General features: G+C 41.6%; 1 protein-coding gene across 2 annotated transcripts in view; it reads right to left on the bottom strand.

Annotated features, from left to right (window-relative positions):
• Upp2 (uridine phosphorylase 2) overlaps positions 1-9,910 on the bottom strand; it is a 35,755-nt gene extending 25,845 nt beyond the window's left edge. The window contains exons 1-2 of one of the 2 annotated variants that reach the window (XM_028873234.2): positions 9,599-9,910; positions 2,244-2,361 (exon numbers count right to left, since the gene is read on the bottom strand). In XM_028873234.2, coding sequence (XP_028729067.1) covers positions 2,244-2,361; positions 9,599-9,660 — 180 coding nt within the window. In that variant the 5' untranslated portion in view covers positions 9,661-9,910. The remainder of the gene's footprint in view (positions 1-2,243; positions 2,362-9,598) is intronic. The other variant, XM_037204796.1, reaches the window with a different exon arrangement.
• Between the last annotated feature and the right edge of the window lie 12,572 nt (positions 9,911-22,482).

Genomic DNA, 22,482 nt, shown 5'->3' with positions numbered 1-22,482 from the left:
ACTCACAGAGACAACAGATGTGTTTTAGCACCACATATACATTGAGCTCTAGTGTACTCCTCTGTATGGGGAAGGTAATATCTAGTTTCTAATGTAACCAAAGCCAGACTTTAACTGCTGACCTTCTGCCTACACATCCCATGTGCTTTGATTATAGACACACAGGTAGAAGAAAGGAAGGAAGAGCCTCCATGGTGGGGACTGGGTAGGATCATATACAAAGAAGGCAGTCCATGAATAGTAGGGGAGAGACAGACACTTAGACACACACACACACACACACACACACACACACACACACACACACACACAAAACAGGCTATTCGAAACATGTCCTATCTTTTTAATGTGTACCTTCATTGGTTGATTATGGCAATCCTCCTATTCCAAACAATCATTCTTAAATAAAGGTCTTGGGAAAATCACTGTGAGTCATAAACCTCACACCTAACATTTTAATCCATGTACAACCCAGTTAATGAGTACCAAAGTTGACTTGATCAAAGATTCCTGGAGCCTCAATATCAGACTCGGTAGAAGCGACAGAGGTTGCATTAAAAAGATGAAGCAGCAAAAGGAGGTAGGCTGCACAAAGGCGGGGAGCTGTAGTCTGGAGAAGAATGGAGACACAGGCTGAGCTACTGCCTGGACACCCGCCCACGCTCACACGCTCCGTTATAGATGGAGGGAGGAAGCCGCTGAGCACAAACTGACAATGGATATCAGAGCCATCCTTCCTTCCTCCCTCCCTCCCTCCCTTCTTCCCCCTTCCTTTCTTCATCTGTCTACACTCATCCTCTTTATCATCTTTTTTCACATTCCTCTCCATTTAATTTTTGGGAATTCTGATGTCCTGTAACTCAGAATCCACCTGGTCCAGTGAATAAAATCCCTGGGAACTCGCAGAAGAACTTGGTCTAAGCACCAGCACCTCCACTCAGCGGTAACTTTAACTTCCTCTGATTTCTGTGAGTTCATTCCCACTGACCATATCTGTGAATCATCCTAAACTAATGTACCTACATGTGAAAAATCCTTACAAGATATAATATCCACTTGACTCCTGTTTCTAATCGGAAACATTTACTACAAAAATTAGGAATAAGTTTATATAATTTATAACACACCTCTTGAACCCATGAACAGTAGATTTCAAACAAAATGGAATAATATGGAAAATATTATTGTGTGTTATATTAATTATTATATTATAATAATATGGAAAATAGTAATAACATAATGTTATACAAGAGAATACAGGATGGCAAAGACAGAGTCTCATTTATCCCAGGCTGGCCCTGAATTTGCTACATAACCAAAGATGACCTTGAGTGTGAACGTCTGATCCTCCTGCCTGAACCTCCTAAATTCTGGGAATACAGGCTTGCACCACTACACCAGTCTATGCCCTCAGTCTCATTATAAACATTTTAATAATTTTTCATTAAAAAGGAATGGAAGAGGCAATGTGAAGTTAATATGCTCAAAACACATTATGTGTTTGTAAGAAAGTGTCCTTATGTAACCTAGTACCTAGTATAATAAAGATATGCCAATAGAAAAAGTGAAGGAATGAATAAATGAAATTAAAGAAAAGAAAGTGCCCAGATGGTGTCCTGGTCTAGGAAGTAGGGTTATAAGTTATATTTTTAAAAACAGAATGTTCTTTTCTATGTCTTCCTAATTTTAAATAAGGAGCAAGAATTGCTTTTACAATCTATTTATAAGATAAAATAAGTAACATAGTAATATGATTCTCCCATTATTATTCTATAAACAACTTTTTCATGAAATATTGCTTATAAGAAAAATCTTAATGATACAAAATATGGACAATGGTCATTTTTTTGAGAAGAGAATAATAGAGCATTGTTAGTCTTGAATTCTGTTATGATTTTAAGATGAGAATTAGTGAGGTTCAGCAATAAATGTAGATGTTAAGTTATGAACTGAATCTGTTAAGACATGATGAATTCTGAATAGCCACAGCATCATCAATAAAATTATATTTATCTCTAGGGACCAGAGCATCCAAGTAATCATGTTAGCACTGGATTTAGTTTGGAACCCTTTACATCTTGTTAGGGTGAAAATGGTTGTTCCAAATTAGAGTGAGTGCATATGCTCTTGGGACATCTGACTTGTCTCTAGTCAAGGCTGTGAAGTTTATTAAGGAGAAGATAAGAAAGAAAAAAATGGCAAAGGAAATACAGTCATTTTCCTGACATTCAAAATATTTTTACCTTTACATCCCCAAACATTGCTGGAAGGTTGTGTGTTTTGGTTCCTAAATCCAAGTGATAGAGAATATCTTCATCCATAGCATCCAGGTAAGGATTCTTAACATATACAGACCGTTTTCTAGGGAAAAAACACATATACACACAAAGAAGATGTCAGCACCCTGAGATGGGATAACAGACTACACCTGTGATCACCACTAACACAACTACTGCACACAAACCTCTCGTAATTAAATCCGGCACACTATGGCTAATATTCGTTTAAAATTATTGTGTACCACACTTAGAACTAAGCATGAAAATTATCCCACACCAGGAAACTGATGAGATAAATGCATTAACTCACATAATATCATAACTGTGTTGTGGAATAATCTTTTTTGTACAATGTGAAGATCTGTCACTCTGGTTGGTTTAATAAAAAGCTGAAAGGTGAGGCGTGATTTAGTAAAAAGCTAGGCAGGATTTCCAGGCACACAGGATGCTGGGAAGAAGAAGAAGAAGAAAAAGGAGAGTCGCCAACCAGAAGCAGAGGGAGCAAGACATGCAGGAGGAGAGGTAAATGGCCTGAATCACAGGGCAACAACTAGATGAATAGAAATGGGTTAATTTAGCCGCTAAAATAGCTCAGTTGGGAGAGCATTATACTGGAGAAATGGGTTAATTTAAGTTGTAAGAGCTAGTTAGAAACAAGCCTAAGCTATCAGCTGAGCTTTCATAATTAATAAGTCTCCTTGTTGTGATTTGGGTGCTGGCTGGTGGGACAGAAAAATCTGCCTCCAAGATGAGTAACATTAATAACCCAACTTACATATGAAGACACCGAGACTGTTGCTCACTCCCATGTAACTAGAAAATCTACAGGCATCTCTACTCAGTTCACTCTGTCCCTAATTGTCATCCTCTTACTTTGAGGCTCCATAATATAGGGACGTGGCTCTCAGACCACCTTGGTTCTCATGCTAGATCAGCCGGACACACATTTATTGTGTAAGCAAGCTAACTGTGTCCTTCCATTCCCTCATCTGTGAAGTAGGAATGGTGAAAACTGCCACTTGGCAAGCTGGTGAGCCCTGAATTTCCTAATTATAAGGCATTGAGACATACAGTGAAAAACACTGAACCAGATGCGCGCACACACGCACGCACACACCCTCATCATTATACTGTGAGGCTTACACGGAACACCCATCCTAGTCATGCACGGTTGCCAGGCCCCTGCTCCCTCTCACACTGCACCCTGCACACACAGCAACTGCATGCTTCCCTAGCCGTGCCCCACATGCTCCAGTGAGGAGACATCTCTCAGCACTGCATCTCCATCTCTGCACACTTCTCTGCTTCCCTCTCAACTTCCCTGGTGTGTATGTTTGTGTCTGGGTGGACTTAGGTAAACAAAATCCTGTGGTCTCTTTCACGGGCCAGCATTTCTTAGCATTTCTTATATTTTTGGTTGTGAGCCTAGCCTTTAAGGGCTGAGCCATCTCTCCAGCCCACCGGCCAGCATTTCTTACAAGTAACCATGAAGAATTGCCTGGATGGATCTTCTTTCAATAATCTGCCCCCTCCCCAATCTCTGTCTCTGTCTCTCTCTCTCTCTTTCTGTTCCCCCTGGCTCCCTGTGTGTATACACTTCTTTTTGACACTGGTCTATGGAAACACTTTGAGTATCTGCCATTGAGAAGACAACCTTCCACGATGTATGTATGACTTCATTTCTACCTAAGGCCACTGACCCAGCCCCCATCACTGGCTGGGTCACCAGGCAGGCCTTCCTTTCTCATTGGACAAGTCCATGTCATACAAGGCAGTAAGCTGCCCCTGAGCCTGGGCCCTTAATTCATTCTAACTTATGCTTAGAAAGCACACTCTTTACAGCCTTCAGTTACTTTATCATAATGTGTGCCTTCGGTTATCAGTGATAACAAAGTAACTGTCCCATGCCACAGTGGATCAAGACATCTTATCCAGAATCATCTGGAAATTCTTGGGTCCTCCCACTGCCCTCTAAACACTTTAAACATTCTCAGCAAGCCTCGTGACCTCATACATCTCCAGTGACTCTAATCTGATCCGAGTTATGCTTTAAAAACCACCAAGGGGAAAACACTGGTGACCGGGCCAAAATTAATTGGATGCTCCGAAAGCCCTGCTTTTTTTAAATGATGCCAATTAATGAGCTGCCATGGTGGAAGCTCCTGCTGTAAGCCTTTGCTCGTGAACTCTTCCTTCCACTTCCCTTTCATTTTTCACTTATCAGAATCCCATTCATTCCTCAAGGCCAGCTCGAACACATCTTCTGGGGGAGTGTTCTGAGCAGTCTTTATCCCTAATCAATATCTTTCCCTTCACCATGTTCCTAACACATCTATTTTGTGCTGATGCTCTTAAAATGGAGTTAATTTTCTGTCTCCTCAGAAAGATTGTAAATTCCTTGAAGCGAGTTGTCTAATGCATCTTTCTTTAATCTCTAAGACTTAACAAATCCTGTTAACCTAAATTTAACTGTTCAGAAAGTGGAACAAAATACTACTAGTTTTTTTCCTCCTTAAAAACATTAGAAGTAACAGGTTCTTAATTAGCTTGTGAGTCATATCTCGTTTGGGGTGGGGGATGAAGAGAACTTCATGGAGTTGCTGTACTGTCACTTCAGAACAAGCTCCTGCATCCGAAGCAGGACAGATGACCTCCTTGCTGCAGCTACGAGGAGAAAGTTCCACCCCCCCCACCCCCAACCCCCACCCCACTCCTCTGCGCTATGCAGAATTGCTGAGTCAAGCTTCAGCAGCATCACAGCCTAGCTCAGGAAGCTGGTTAGAAAGGCAAACCACGTTTCCACCCCAGAACCATTGACTCAAAACCTGCATTTTAATAACCCCTAGTAATTCACATGCACACGAGAGTACGAGAAACACCACCACTCACTTTCTCTTCCAAATTCAATTTTAGTTTTTATTTCATTCTGCCAAAGCTGATTTCATTCATGATCATAAGATTTTCCTTTGGATTTCCTACTGAGTCTACAGACCATAACACTAAGAGACATACTCATTCATCTGCAGCGACTCTTTAACTGCTCATCAGAATCACTGGGGGAACTTTAAAGCCTACTGGAGTCTGATATTGATGGAGATTCTTGTCTCCTGGCCCACAGAAAAGCACGTCTAAGACAATTATTCTGTCAGCAACCAAAGAAGGCTTTTTGGCCATTTGAATCTTTTCTGGTTGCATACAAATGGATTGTTTAAGATTGTTCTATTTTTGTGAAGAAGGACATTAGAATCTCGATTTGAATTATGTTGAATCTGTAGGCCACTTTGTGTAGTATGAATAATTCACCAGTATCAAGTCTTCTTGTCTACAAACGTGAGCTATCCACTCATCTATTTATGCCTTCTATGTTGTCTTGAATTTCTTTCACCAACATTCTATGGTTTTCAGTATACAAATCTTTTCAGTATACAGTCTTTTACTCTGCTTAGTTGAGATTGTTTCATTAAGTTCATTTCCAGGTAGTTTCATGTTAGTATATGGAAACAATGTTAATCTTCTCTTGCTGAGTTGATAACCTACCACTTCACCAAATTTATCAGTTCTAATAGGTGTTTGGATTTTTGTTGTTTGATGTGTGTGTGTGTGTGTGTGTGTGTGTGTGTGTATGTGTGTGTGTGTTCTCAGTGTCTTTAAAATAACAAAGCTAGATACATTACAATCTTGAGTGGAAATACAAAGTATGAGGCAGTGTACACCTATAACATGGAGCTAAATTCTAACCACACATTGAAATCACTAGCTGGACTTTAAAGAGTGCTCATACCTTGGCCCCTTCTTAGGATTTCTGATTCAATTTGTCAAGGACACCTGGCCTTAGAGCTTCTAAAACTACTGACCTCCACCTTTTCTGTATTCAAGAAGAAAAATCTCAAGAAACATAGTCATTAATTACATTCTCTTGTATGATATTTGTTATAATAGTCCCCTAACCAGTGGTTCTCAACTTGTGGGTTGCAACCCCCATAGGGTTGCATAGCAGATATTTGCATTATGATTCATAACAGTAACAAAATTACAACTATGAAGTGGTAATGAAATGATTTTATGGTTGGGGGTTACAACAACATGAGGAACTGTATTAAAGGATCACAGCATTAGAAAGACTGAGGACCACTGTCTTAACACACTTTGGAGGTATCCTTTAGATTTCCTTGATGTCTGGGTTGCTCATTAGGGAAGGTGAGAGAGAATGATCCTAAGTTCGAGGCCACCTTAGGCTACATAGAAGGTTTTAAGCCAGCCTGTGCCAAATAAAACCCACAAATGACTGCAATCAAATCAGTGTGACACAGGGACATCAATGAAGGAGCCAAGATGGTAGACCCAGGAACAGAGCCAGTTATTGATGGACAGCTGGTATTTGACAAGGCCGCCAAGAACACACAATGAAGAAAGGAAAAGCTTTTCAGTAAGTGGTGTTGAGAAAACCTGATCTCCACCTGCAAAAGAATGAAACTGAATTTGATCGTGCACTGTGTCCAAATGTCAACTCAGAATAGGCAGCAGCTGCGCTTGTTAAGACCTGAAACCGTGTCACGGAAAACCACAGAGACTCCATGTTTGTTTGGGAAGTGGTCACTCAGGTAGTTTAGAAAGTGGTCACTCTTTTTTTTTTTTTTCCAAATGAGGTATGACTCACAATAAAAGGCAAAACAAACAAACAAATGAACAAATGGGGTTGTACCTAACTAAAACCTCCTGCCTAGCAAAGGAAACAACCATAGTGAAGACACAACCCAGGGGCTGGGAGAAAGTATTTGCAAACTAAACATCTGACAGGAGCCCTTTATCCAAGTTCAATAACTCAGTAGCAAGGGAGCAAAATATGGTTAAGCATAGCCCAAAGATTTGGACATTCTCGAAGATTCAAAAAGTCGACAAGTATATTTTAAAGTTTTCAATATTGATATTCATTAGGGAAATGAAAATTAAAAACAATGAGCTGTCTCTTCACACATCAATGTCCACTGATAACAGATGCTGACGAGGTCTAGAGACAAGAGAAACTTTGTATATTATTGGTGGAAGTGTAAATTAATATGGCTAGTCTGGGAAAAAATCATGGGGGCAAATATCATATGGTACAGAAATTTCACTTTTTGTTATGTGTACAAAAGAATTGAGATTGGTGTGTCAGAGTAATACCTATACTCCATGTTTATTATAGCACTATTTCTAATAGTGATATATATATATATAGTTACTTACATTTTTATATGTATTGTGAATATGTCTATAAATATATTTTATATTATATAAATATATGTATAATGCATATGTTTATAAATATATTTATAATATATTCAAAATGGAATACTATTCAGACTTTCTCACAATTATTTATTTGTGGGTGTGGGTGTGAATGTGTATGTATGACAGCACATGTAGGAAGTCCCAGGACAACTTGTGGGAGCCGTTTCTCTCTTTCCATGATGTGAGTCCTAGAGACCCGACTCAGGTCATCAGGCTTGGTGTCGAGTGTTTATTTCCCCCCTGAGCCATCTCACTGGGCTCTCAGCTTTTCTAAAGAAGAACACCCTGTCATTTCTGACATGGATAGAACTGGAAGTATGCTAAGCATAAAATTAGCCCAGAAAGACAAACAATGCCACCTCTCTCTATGTGGACTCTAAATGTTGATCTCACTAAAACACAGAGAAGCGGGTGGACATCAAAGGTTGGGCACTAGGGAGGTATGGGGAAGAGATGGTTAAAGGGAACACAGACACAGTTACATGGGAAAAAACTGTTCCTAATCACTAAGAAAGCTTAGCAATCTACACCGCCTTGCCTGGTAACCACAGGGAACACATAAAGATTTCAAAATTGCTGTGAAATAAATTTTGATCATTCTTACTACCAAACAATGAGAAACTGGTGAGGGGTGGATATTTTAGCTAGATCAATAGGATTTTCTACAATGCATACGTAGCTGGAAATCTCTGGCTGGACTGAGGATACAGTCATTAGCAGAGTTCTTATCTAGTATTGATGAGGCCTTGAGTTCAGTTCCTAACACTGCAAGCCAACCGAACACACAAACACACAAACAAAAGCCCACCAACACATTGTGCCCACAAATATATGTCAATTACCACTTTCAACTAAAAACAAATAAATGAATATTTACAAAATTTTTACAAAATTGAGAAAAGGCTTGCCTGAGACTTCATGCCAAATTCAAACCTGTATGAAGCTGGCTTTTCCAATGTGTCGCTCTTTCTAAAATCTCTAGCTGCTACTAAATAGCCCCCCACACAGTGTTTCCTCCTCAAAACCTTTTTTAAAGCCCATCTTCACACATTTTCCTAACTTGTGCTCTAAATATTGGTCACCAAAGAAAAACGCTACCTGGGAGGTTTTCCATTTTCCTTTGCCTTCATTTGCATACCTCTCTCATTTCTGAAGGAAAGAAGGTGGCAGGAGGGGTCTGTGTGAGCCTGGGAATGGAGCACTGTGGGTATGCTGACATCACGACAAGACATTTCCCATAATTCTTAGCAAATCAGAGGGAACTTGCAAAAATTCCTTAAGCCTCACGAAGACTAATGCGCTATTATGTCCTGTTAACCTGAGGCAGAAGTTAGAGTTTAATTTGCAGGCAGCTTAGGCAGATTTGTGTCCACTTTTGAGATGAATAGTATCTGAATGGTATTTCAGAAGTTGATTCTATGTCATGTCCGTCCATCACAAAGCGTATGAAATGACCCCATGACACACTCAACACAGTTAAAATGCCATAGGCATTGTGGGAACCTTTCGTTATTTCTCAGGTATAGCCTGTGGTCCTGGAATTAAATGCTGAGTTCACTGCACAGTGAATTCCAGGCTGTACTTTGAATTTGTCTGCTCCCGTGGGTTTTTGTGTGTTCTTTTGACCTATTTTCTTTTTCTTTCTTTTTTTATTTATTATTACTATGCGTATTATTCATTATATATATTTTTTATAAAATCGTGTGGAGGTGGACATGGCAGGAGGCACATGTGGAGGTCACAGGATAACTTGGTGGAATCATTTTTCTTCCACCTTTGCGTGGATGCTGGGGAGTGAATTCTGGTGGCCAAGCTTGCTCTTGTCCATCCCACCAACCTCCACTCTATGTTCTTACATGAACCAACTTGCCAACTCTGCGAGAATCAAAGAATAAAAATTTTCAGTGCTTTTGTGTGGGTTTGTATTATGGACAGTATTCCAATTATTTAATCCCCACTGTGAAAAGATGTATAAAACTCCAGGCACTTAAAATAAAACCTAAGGGACACTCACCTGCCCGAAACAAGAAAAGATCAAAATTACTCACCCCTCATAGGCATTCTTGTCCGGTCTCATGGGTCTATTAGAAGCAGGTGAAATGGAAGCCATATTCTGCGGTTCACAGATATCAGGAAATAGCAATATTAGGGACCGCTGTTAAATTACAGATCTAATCACAGCAGCACAGCTCCAAGTCAGATTAGCAGCTTCCCTTCAAACTCAGGTTTTCTTCTGAAATTTTCCTCTAAAATCTTCCTTAGCATCTTAAACTTCTCTGCCAATTTCAAAACACCATCCCTGGATGGCCTTTTATATGATACCCTCGCTGACAGCGCATCATTCCCCAAGAAGATAGGCTCCTTGGGAAGGTGTGGCATCCTTTCTCTTTAACCAGGTTGGTTAACTCGTTAGCTTTGATCACTGCACCTCTCCATGGCATCTGACCTCGGGCCCAAAGTAGGGCTGACGTGACACACCAACTTATTTGCTTAGAAACAACTGTATAGGAACACAAGCCTGCTTTGGGCTTCCATGCCAACCGCATCAAAAATGTGTCCAGCACACGTGAGAACTTTCAGTTCTCAAATATTTCGTTTTTCCATCCTTTCCCACTACTTGCCAGTTTGTTTTTGTTCTTTGTGGTTACTAGTTAGGAACACATCCAAAGTCAGGACCTCAGAAAGCCCCTTTGTAGGGACTTTGCCCTCTGAGTTCATACGGGAGGTCTGATGATTCAACAAAGCTGCTTTCCTAGGGCCTCTTCATTGAACTAAATACAAGGTTGACGCCAACGTCCACTAAACCATGCTTCTCAGTGCCAATGCAGGTAGAATAAAGAATGATAGCTTAATAGTTTCAGAAAAGATAGTGTCCTTCTGTTTTTAGGGAAATCTGTTCATCGGTAGCCCGCTATGACTGTGCGGACCTATACTCCCAGCACTTAGGAGTCCGGACAGAAGGATGGCTCGAAGCTTGGTGGCAGCCTGGTCTACAGAGTTCCACAGTGTGTGTAGAAAGCAATCCCTGCTTCAGGAAGAAGAAGGAGTGAAAAGAAGGAAGGGAAGGAAAGAAGGGAGAGAGGAGGGAGGGAAAGAGGCAGGGAGGGAATGGGTGAGAGAAAGAACGGATTCCCTGTGTGCTGGTGCATTTCACTCAGGAGTGAGGAAATCCACTCCACCATGACCCTTCCTCTCACGGTTCCTATGGGAACCAGCTGACATTCTGTATGGGGCAGAGCTTCAAGAACATGAGTATCGTGGGTTTTCAGCAAATCAGAACTTAAAATATTCCTAAGAGCCAAGTAGAAGATATGTGGCGTTTCCTGATGTGTGTGGATTTCTCTTTAAGAATGTGTATTACAGCCAAGAAGCAAATAGCCTGGATCCTTCTTTCTTTTTTTTCTTCTTCTTTTTTTAAAATCCAATTAACATTTTTTTTATTTATTTTTCATACCAACTACAGTTTCTCCTCCCTCCTCTCCCCCTAGTCTCCCCTCCACCTCCCATCTACACACTTCCCCATCCACTTCTCCTCATCTCCATTCAGAAAGGGGCAGGCCTCCCACGGACTTGAAAAAAGCATGGCACATCAGGTTGAGGCAGGACCAAGCTCCTCCCCGCCTGCATCAAGGCTCGGCAAGGTAATCCAGCATAGGGGAAAGGTTCCCAAAAGCCAGCTAAGTACCAGGGACAGGTCCTGATCTCACTGCTAGGAGCCTTGCAAACACACCAAGTTACACAACTGTCACATGCAGGCTCCCTAACTGTTGATCCAGAGTCCATGAGCTCTCACGCGCTCAGGTCAGCTGTCTCTGTGGGTTTCCCCATCATGACCTTAAATCCCCTGACTCCTACAATTCCTCCTTTTTTTTTTTTTTTTTCAGCATGACTCCCGGAGCTCAGCCCAGTGCTTGGCTGTGGATCTCTGCATCCGCTTCCGTCAGTTCCAGTTCTAGCTCTTTCATGGCAATTAGGATAGCCACCAATCTGATTATAGTAGATGGCCAGTTCAGGCAAACTCCCCACCACTGCTAGGGGTGTTAGCTGGGGTCATCCTTGTGGATTCCTGGGAGTTTCCCTGGCACCAGGTTTCTCCCTAACCCTGAAATGCACCCCCATCAACACATCTTTCCTTACTTCTCCCCCCTCCGCCCTGCCCCCAACCCACTCCCTCAAGCCCCAATTCCCCTACTGCTACCCCCAGTTTACCCAGAAGATCTATTTTCCCTTCCCAGGGAAATCCATGCATCCCTCTTTGGGCCCTCCTCGTTATCTAGCCTCTCTGGAGCTGTGGATTGCAGTCTGGCTATCCTTTAGTTTACTCCAAATATCCACTTATGAGTGAGTACATACTGTGTTTGTCTTTCTGGGTCTGGGTTACTTCACTCAGAATGATTTTTTCTAGTTCCATTCATTTGCCTGCAAATTTCATGAGGTCATTGTTTTTTACAGCTAAGTAATACTCCATCATGTGAATGTACCACATTTTCCTTATCCATCCTTCGGTTGAGGGGCATCTAGGTATTCTGGCTATTACAAACAATGCTGTTATGAACATAGTTGTTCATACCTTGTGGTATGATTGAGCATCCTTGGGTATATGCCCAAGATTGGTATAGCTGGGTCTCGATGTAGATTGATTCCTGATTTTCTGAGAAACCACTATATTGATTTCCAAAGTGGTTGTACAAGTTTGTACTCCTACCAGCAGTGGAGAAGTGTTCCCCTTTCTCCACATCCTCTCCAGCATGAGCTGTCTTCAGTGTTTTTGATCTTAGCCATCCTGACAGGTGCTAAGATGGTATTTCAGAGTTGTTTTGATTTGCATTTCCCTGATGACTAAGGATGTTGAACAATTCCTTGAATGCTTTTTGGTCATTTGAGATTCTTCTGTTGAGAATTATTCGTTTAAACCTGTACCCCACTTTTAAAATTGGATTAGTTGAAATTTTGATGTTTAGTTTCTTGAGTTCTTTATATATTTTGGAGATAAGCCCTCTGTTGGATGTGGGGTTGGTGAAGATTTTTTTTCCCATTCTGCAGGCTGCCATTTTGTCTTACTGACAGTGTCCTTAGCCTTACAGAAACTTTTCAGTTTCAGGAGGTCCCATTTATTAATTGTCGATCTCAGTGTCTATGCTACTGGTGTTACATTCAGGAAGTAGTCTTCTCTTCTATCAGGTTCAATGTAACTGGATTTATATTGTGGTCTTTGATCAATTTGGACTTGAGTTTTGTGCAGGGCAATAGATATGGATCTATTTGCATTCTTCTACATGTAGATATCCAGTTATGCCAGCACCATTTGTTGAAGATGTTTTCTTTTTTTCATTGTATAATTTTGGCTTCTTTGTCAAAAATCAGGTGTTCAGAGGTGTATGGATTTATATCAGGGTCTTCAATTTGATTCCATTGATCCACATGTGTTTTATGCCAATACCAAGCTGTTTTTATTACTATAGCTCCGTAGTAGAGCTTGAAGTCATGGGTGGTGATACCTCCAGAAGTTCTTTTATTGTACAGGATGATTTTGACTATCCTGGTTTTTTTGTTTTTCCATATGTAGTTGAGTATTATTCTTTTGAGGTCTGTGAAGAATTGTTTTGGGATTTTGATGGGAATTGCATTTTGAATCTGAAGATTTCTTTTGATAAGATTGCCATTTAATCCTATCTATCCATGAACATGGGAGATCTTTCCATTTTCTGATATCTTCTTCAATTTCTTTCTTCAAAGACTTAAAGTTCTTGTCATACAGGTCTTTCACTTGTTTGGTTAGAGTTACCCCAAGATATTTTATATTATTTGTGGCTGTTGTAAAGGGTGATGTTTCTCTGATTTCTTTCTTGGTCCATTTATCATTTGTACATAGGAGAGCTACTGATTTTTTTTTTTTAGTTAATCTTATATCCTGCCATATTAATGAAGGTGTTTATCAGCTGTAGGAGTTTACTGGTAGAATTTTTGGGGTCACTTATGTATATCATCATAATGTCTACAAATAGAGAAGTTTGACTTCTTCCTTCCCAGTTTGTATCCCCTTGATCTCCCTTTGTTGTCTTATTGCTGTAGCTAGATCTTCAAGTACTATATTGAATAGATATGGGGAGAGTGGACAGCCTTGTCTTGTTCCTGATTTTAGTGGAATCACTTTGAGTTTCTCTCCATTTAATTTGATGTTGCCTGTTGGCTTGCTGTAAATTGCCCTTATTATGTTTAGGTATATTCTTTGTATCCCTGATCTCTCCAAGTCCTTTATCATGAAGGGGTGTTGTTTTTGTCAAAGGCTTTTTCAGTATCAAATGAGATGATCATGTGGTCTTTTTCTTTTAGTTTATTTATATGATGGATTATATTGACAGATTTTTGTATATTTAACCATCCCTGTATCTCTGGGATGAAGCCTATTTGATCATGGTGGTTGATTTTTTTTTATGTGTTCTTGGATTTGGTTTTTCAGTATTTTATTGAGAATTTTTGCATCAATGTTCATGAAGGAGATTAGTCTGTAATTCTCTTTCTTTGTTGCATCTTTATGTGGTTTGGGTATCAGGGTAAGTGTAGCCTCATAAAAAGAATTTGACAATGTTCCTTCTATTTCTGTTATGTGGAACAATTTGAAGAGTATTGATATTAGCTCTTCTTTGAAATTCTGGACTGAAACCCTCTGGCCCTGGGATTTTTTTTTTTTTTTTTTGGTTGGGAGACTTTTAATAACTACTTCTATTTCTTTAGAGGTTATAGGTATATTTAAATTGTTTATCTGGTCTTGATTAATTTTGAATATCCGGGATCTTAACTTAAGATGAAAACTATTTTGTGAAAGTCCTCAAAACTTTTTTTTTGTTGCTTCTTTTGGTTCATGGTAGACAGCCAACAAAGTTTTCAGAATGTGAAGGCAAATGTATTTTGGGGAATAACCAAAGTAACATAAGCCCTGCCATGGCCACTGCCCACCAGGCATTTATAATTTTACCCAAATTTTCCAAGAACCATTTTGAAAGTTATCTTAGAAAAGGTAATGATAGCTATGAGACAAAATAAACCCGTTGTCTTGGAACTTGGGACCTTAGCTCCTTGCTGTAGCTTATAATTATTTGTACATCTCAAGCCTCTGACACTGCAAACTAGTATCCCAGCTGTTCTTTCCCAACAGTCATTGACAACATTGAGACTCTAATGTCCACTGATTGTCAGCCAGCCCTTCATTTAGTTTTACATATGCCATATCTCTTCATTTATCTTTAGGGGATAATGAGGAAGACCACCAAATTACACTTGGCATTTACCACTGCTTCTGACGGGTGAAAGCATTAGCTAATTAGCCATTATGTGATTAATTACCTCTGTGAACCAATTAGGGTAATTAACATGTCTATCTCCAGTGCAGATTCTGTCAACCAGTGATCCTGGTCACTAATAATGTCAGATAGAACAAGCTAAAGTATAAGTGCTCCATTATAACAACTCTCCTCTGTGCCTGGTCATTGAGATCAGTAGTCAGCATGTAAGGGGGTTTAGAACAGACTTGGAGAGTCTGTGAAAGGACAGTATCAACTGATGTCTTTTGAGAAATCGGAAGTTATTCTCTCCTGATCAGTAGTCATCATGTAAGGGGGTTTAGAACAGACTTGGAGAGTCTGTGAAAGGACAGTATCAACTGATGTCTTTTGAGAAATGGGAAGTTATTCTCTCCTGATTTCAGTCTTCTATAGACTAATTCATACTCTGATAGTGCGCTGTGACCTGAAGGCCCGTCAGTCTAACAGGAAGGGGAAAGTTTTGTTTTTGGAAGGCATGCAAGAGGTCAACTCGGGCACGGCCCTGGTGTTGTGCAAACACAGGCCATGTTCCAGCAAAGCCTTGACGCCTTACAGCATGGATCAGGAAGGTCCTGCATTAGCTCCACCGGAGTCCGCTCTGTGGTGTCTGAGCTGCAGCGGACACTTCTGCCAGCCTTCCTCCACAGTGCTATGCCAGCCCCTGGAAATCCTCCATCCTAAACTGTTTCCTCCCAGGCTTAGTTCAGCCTCCGGACCCCGGATGTTCAGCTGGCTGACTTCCGTCTCTCCTCAGTAGCTGCAGTTTCTACAGAGTCTAGGAGACGTACATGTGTGGAGTTAAAATCCTGCTGATCCACCTTCTAAGGCAGTGTTCTGTCACCCTGAAAAGGAGTTTGCTTTTCAAACTCTGATAACACTGTTAGTGCTATATGGTTTTTATGTCTAAGTATCTGCAACAGAACAGCTCTACTAGTGACTTTGTGTGTGTGTGTGTGGGGGGGCTCTAGTATTTTAAAAGTCAAGTGCCAAAATACATGCCGCTGACTATAATCCACTTTCAATAATCACACCTTATAATGGCCACCTTAACTCTTTTAGTAATATGTTTTTACTGTGCTATGAGTCACACTCGTCAGGATGCTTCCCAAGGTGCCCAGCCTGGTTGTGCAGGTAGATGGTAGGCTTCAGCAAGTTACCCTGTCTTCGAAATAACACCCCCGACATGCACGAATAAGCTTGTAGGCTTGCCCTCATAATGGCAATGGGCAGTACTCCAATCCTGCTTTCCTTCGTCAGGAGGAGTGGCTAAGGGCAGGCACGGGGCAGCCGTGGGAACGTCCCCTTTCAAACCAGATTCCCCAACTGATCGTGAATGGTTAAAGGAGCTCTAAAACTGTTTTAGTCTATCCACTCTGGGGCTGCACAGTTTGTTTACATTTCCCCCCTTTCATTCAGTAATAGTAACTGAGTACATACTGTGCCCAAGATGCCCGGGAAATGCTACTGATAAAGGCATGAGTAAGGCGGTTCTTACTTCTCTGCTTTCTTTGGCAAAAACAGTTGCAATCCATGAACAGAGAAGACAGGCATTTCTGCCTTTCTCGAGCTGGCCTTCCTGATGTCACAACACATGGGGTGGCTGTGTCTGCAGCAGCTTCTCCTTGTGTCAAGCGGTAAAGCTTTCTCGATCTTTGGATCTGCCTTTCCTTCTTCATCCGTGGTTCTCTCCCGTATATCGTGGATGCATTGCAGCCTAATGCTGTGACTTTTTTTTCCCTTAAAAACTCCAGAAACCCCATTAGTTAGTGCTACCCGGTTTTCATGCCCAAGCATTTGCTACAGAACAGCACTGGTGACCTTTTTAAAAAAATCAAATTTCAAAAATTAAATGCCAAAACAAGGTTTCACTGATTATAATACACTTGCAATAGTCACACTTAATGAATGGATGCCTTAACTCCTTTAATAATACATTTTCTCTGTGCTGGAAGCAAAGCCTCCCAAAGATCCCTTATCTTCTACTACCCATTTAGTCTTTCTCGCCATTTCCCATCCTCCTGGAAGTCAGGGAAGTGACTTTCAACTTCCTGTTCACTTTCTTTAAGAGAAATGCTAGTACATCTGGCTTCCCCCTGACACTACTCCACTATTGCTGGAGTCCATAGAGGTTTCCTAGTGAGAGCTGAGCTTGCTTTTCCCAGGCGGGCTGCATACGGAGAATGATTGACCATGTGCGTGGTTACCAGGTGTTTGGAAGGGTCTGCATTTGGCTGTGCTAGAGGGAGGTCTTTTGCCTCACCCTTTGGCATTCCTTTAAAAGCCCTTTAGCAGAGACAGAAGGCAGCGGTGGATTAGGATCCAGGCCCTCCCGAGGCTAACCTGTGTTTATGTCTCTGTCTCTGTCTCTGTCTGTCTCTCTCTCCTCTATGTGTCTATCTAAATCTCTTATCCCTCACTCCTCAAGAGTACCCTGAGGGGGGGGGAGTGGGAGCTGGTCTCCCACACACTATTAATGTCACTTCAAGATGACAATAATTGAGTGATGTGGGTATGAAGGAGTTTCCTTGATTTCTTGTAATGAAGAAGAGGGCTCTTTTACCATTCTTTGATCTCTTTTTGGTCAGGTGGCATGTCAAAGGTTGTTTGTGGCTTTTGTGAGGAATCTGGGGCTACTTAGATGTAGTCTATGGGTTCTGAGAGACAGCTAGGCTCTCTAGCCTTAGTGCAGTGGTTCCCAACCTTCATAATGCTGCAACCCTTGACCCCCAACCATAAAATTATTTTTGTTGCTACTTCATAATTGTAATTTTGCTACTGTTATGAATCATAATATAAATATCTGCCATGCAGGATATCTGATATGTGACCCCTGTGAAAGGGCCATTCAACCCCCCAAAGGGGTCTCACCCCATGGGTTGAGAACCACTACCTTAGTGGCCCATGGAGCTTTTCCTAAATGTGCTGGCTGTGGCTTGGATGCAGTGGAGAGCTTCTCCTTGCCTTGAAGCCTCTTCAGAGCCAGGTGGAAGGATTCAGGCCCCTGCTCTAGGCTTCGTGGGCTGAGGTCTGGCTCCATGGATGTGTAGTTATTTCCTCTCCATTAACATTCATCCCCTAGAGTGAGCAGTAACTCCTGTGTTTCTCCGTTTGCTTTCTTTTGAACTAGAAGGTGAGCTCCCCCTCGACTTCTTTTTTTCCTGCCTGTGTGTTTCCACTGCCATATCCTGAATTCTCTCTACTTTCTAGTTAGTAATCTCCAGTTTCAAGTCCACTAGACCTTGGTTTTGATGTGTTGATAGAAGGACAACAATGCTTAAAATTCTTGGTTTTTTTTGTATATCACCCTACTAGAGGCTCAAAAGTCCCACTCAAAGAATCCCAATTCTCTCCTGCAATTCCCACAAATGGAAATATGGACAGGAAAAGGGGCATTGCTGTGGTTTGAGCTGGAAATGCCTTCAACAGGTTCATGATTTGAATGTGCAGTTTGGGGAGGGTCTGCTAACAGGGAGAGGGGCTTCACTGGTGGAAGTAAACCCAACTCAAGCTCTGATATCTGCCTCCATCTCTGATTTGTTGGGACATAAACAGGCCTCTGCTACAAATTATGGGTGCTATGGGCTGTGCTGCTCCACAATGCCTTCCAGGGACACGGACTCAAACTCTCTGAAACTGTAAGCCTCAATGAATCACTCCTCTGTGATTCTGCGCTATTGTAGTCACAGTCACACAAAGTCATTAACACAACCGTGCACACAGAAAGAAAAAAATCTTAGTGATGTTTCAAATTGATCACATCCATTATAGTTACTGTCAGACAAAGAATTACACACCTGGTTGTTGGCACACTTTCTCTGTCCTGCCAGTCAGCTCTGTCCCAAATGACCACACAGATACTTATTATTAGTTACAAGTGATTGGCTGATAGCTTAGGCTTGTTACTAACTAGCTTTTACAACTTAAATTAACACATATTTCTTATCTGTGCTCTACCCCTCGGTGGTATCTTTTTTCAGCACAGTATATTCATCTCCTGCTTCCTCTGCATCTAGCTGGTGACTCCACCCTTCATTTCAGTTTGGGTCTCCCACCTAAACCTCCTGCCTTGCTATTGGACAGTCAGCTCTTTATAAAACCAATTAGAGTAATACATATGTATAGTGTGTAAAAGGATTATTCCATAGCACTGGTAAATAAAAGCATCATGCAACCATTCTTCAAGGTGCTCGTCTCTCTGCTGTTTTGTAACAATGCAAGGTTGTCTGTGTTTGACTTCTGAGCAAGGCCTTGCAGGGTGGTGGTAGATGAAGCCTTTACCATGAGAAAGTTATTAGGAGAGTGGTCTTGTGGAGGCCAACCCATGTTGGGGCTCTGGGGAGGATTCCAGCACCTCTCAATCCTCTCACAAGATGTCAACCTGTCAATGATGCTAGACTCATAGTCATGTTGGAAAAGTCTTCATAATTCTGTTTGTGATTAAGAAATAAAAAATAATGATAGGGGTGGATGGTGGTAGCAATCTCCTTTAATCCCAGCACTTGGGAGGCAGAGGCAGGCAGATCTCTGTGAGTTCAAGGCTAGCCTGGTCTGCAAAGTTAGTTCTAGGATAGCCAGGGCTACGCAGAGAAGCTCTGTCTCTGAAAAACAAACAAACAAACAAACAAACCAAAACAGTGATAGATTTTTTTCAAGACTCATAGAATACTGACATTTAAAATCTCTATGAAGTTATAAAGTACAGGTTTCCTTTAGGACATAACACTTCTTGATTTATAAAATTTCATTTTTCTAGAATTATATTCATATATTATATCTATAAATAATGGATCTTCCTTGGGACAAGGGTGTAAACCAGTAAATAAATGAACAAGTTTCAGAGGTCGGAGAGATGGCTCAGTGATGGAGATCACTGGCTGCTCTTGCAAAGGACCCGAGTTCAGTTCCCAATGTCCACATGGTAGCTCACAACCATCTGTAACTCCAGTTCCAGGGGACCCAATCTTCTTGTCTGACCTCTGTAGATACAGATAAACATGGTTCACATATATACATGCACACAGGCAAACAATCACACACAAATAAATCTAAAGCATCTAAAAAAATGACAAGTTTCAAGTCATGTGAACACTGATGTATAAGAATGGCTTGACTATCACCAACCATCCAACAGAAGTTGTTTCCAGGTATGTGGAGACTCCGCATGGGAAGTGTCATACCTGCCACCTGGTAGAAGCACGTCCTCTATCCTACATGTGTGTTATGACTTGAAAATGAATCATCACCCACAAGTCCATGTTTTAACACTTGGTCCCCAGCTAATGACACTATTTTGAAGGACTACTGAACATTTAGGAGGTGGGCCTCTCTGGTGAAGGGAAGCCATTAGAGGGGTGACTTTCTGAGTTCTGGTCTGTCTTGATGGGAACGGCCTCCAGCATTCTCTCCCACAACCATAAACTAAGTTGCCGCTCCATGCCATTGCTGCCACGATACCCCCAAACTCTTGGAAACCATGAGCCCACACAGATCTTTGTCCCTCTTGTTATTTTAGTCTGGCATTGTGATCACAGTGACACAAAAGAGACAAATATAGAAATCTGGGACCAAAGAAGTGGTTTTTATTGTCGTGAGGAAGCCTAACCATGTGGTTTTTAGACCTTTAGAACTAACTCTTGAGAATCTGAAGTTTGGGGATGCAAACCAGGGAACCCTTAGAATGCTGTTATCAAAGATTAATGGGCAGTTATTGAAGCTCATAGTATCAGATTGCTGAAAATGTGGGCAGTGAGGGCCACGTTCAAAAGACTTCAGATGCAAAGGACTCCATTGGGAACTGGACTAGTGGACATTTGCATTCCATTCTGGAAACTATTTGTCTATATTGTCTATATTCTAACATTTTGAGTGAGGCTGAACTCAAAGGTAAATACTTTGGTGAAGGCAATCTCAAGGCAGCACAGAGTGCAATCTATGACCTAGGTATTTGTGACTACTTTAAAGTAAATTTATGGTGAAACTTTGGAACAAAATGTGGAGGAGAAAAATATTTTTTAAAAGAGTCAGGGGTTAGATGAATGTCACGAGCGACAATCCAGGTGATTTGCCCTGAAACGGTAGGAAACATGCTCTAAGCACATTTAAGGAAGTGGCAAGACTCTTGAGAGACCCAGCCACCCAGGCATTCAGTGACCCACTGCAGCCATGCTTCAAGAGAATCCTGCTATTGTTCCAGCTAGTAGTGACTTCGTGTTGGCCACATGGGACTGCTTTTTTTTTTAAACATTCAGAACTGAGAATTACTTGGTCATGGAGGCTTGCACCAAGATCTTTAAGGAAAATCTATTCCAGACAAGGCACACAGGCTCAGATTCCCAGCAGGAAGAGCCTGGGAGGCTGCTGCTGCATACAGATGTAAGGGTGAATCCCAGGCTGCAGTGGAGATACCAAGAAGTTGGAGGTGCCAGGAGGGTAGAACATCTGCTGAGAACTCCAGAAACTGGGCGGAGTCAGCCCACCAGAAAGGCCGTGTGGACTGCAAGCAGCTAGGCTACAGGGTCATTCAAGCCCATTGGAGCTCACGTCACATCTTCACATTCCCAGCATGACAGTCAGGAAAGCTCCAGGATTTAACGCTTCCCCTTTTACGTTTTGGCCTTGTGTTGGTCTAGCCTTTCCTTGCTAGTCTCCTGTTCCTTCATTTTAGAATAGAAAAGGTCACTCCATGTCATTGTATATTGGAAAAATACGTCTCTCTAGTTTACACAGGCTCACTGATACAGTGTTTTTCTTGAACCTTAGAAAAAAATTGAACTCTGACATTTAAACAGTGTTGAAACTGTTAAAATTACGGGGCCTCTTTAAGCTGTATTGTGAAGGGCCTGCCCCCACCTTTTACAGGGTTCCAATGAGGAGGAGAGAGGCATAAGGAATTAGTAGACAGAAAGATAGCAGAGAGGGGACAGACAGAAACACAAGATAGCTTTGGGAGGACCTGGGTCAAAATTCACCGGCCCAGAACTTTATTCAAAAGGGCTTTTTCTAACAATGCCAAAGGTCAAGGCAAAAGACCTCCCCCTGCTAGATACAGCCAAGTGTAGACCCTTCCAAACACCTGGTACCCAGGCCTGTGGTCTAATCATCCTCTTCTGCAGTCCTGCTGGTAAAGCAAGCTCAGATCTCACTAGGAAACCTCTGTGGGCTCCCTCATTGTATTTAAGTGCTTTTTAAAAATCATTATTATTATTATTAAATTTATTCATTTATTTTACATTAGGATTGAAGTTTTCCCTCCCTCCTCTCTTCTCATTCCCTCCTCCTACCTCCCCCATCCACTCCTCCTCTGTCTCCATTCAGAAAGGGGCAGGCTTCCCATGCAGCACAGCCTATCAAGTTGGGAAGGACCGAGCTCCTCCCCCTGTACTAAGAGGCTGGGCAAGGCAACCCAGTATGAGAAATAGGTTCCTGAAAGCCAGCCAAAGCGTTAGGGACAGGCTCTGCTTCCACCCCCAGGAGTCTCCCAAGTAGATCAGGCTAGACAACTGTCACATGTATATAGAGGGCCCAGGTCAGTCTCATGCAGGCTCCCCAGCTGTCAGTCCAGAGTCTGTGAGTTCCTATGAGTCCAGGTTAGTAGTTTCTAAGAGTTCCCT

The sequence above is a fragment of the Peromyscus leucopus genome, chromosome 4 (genome assembly GCF_004664715.2).
Source record: "Peromyscus leucopus breed LL Stock chromosome 4, UCI_PerLeu_2.1, whole genome shotgun sequence".
NCBI lineage: Eukaryota > Metazoa > Chordata > Mammalia > Rodentia > Cricetidae > Peromyscus > Peromyscus leucopus.
This window is presented reverse-complemented; position numbering and strand designations above follow the sequence as displayed.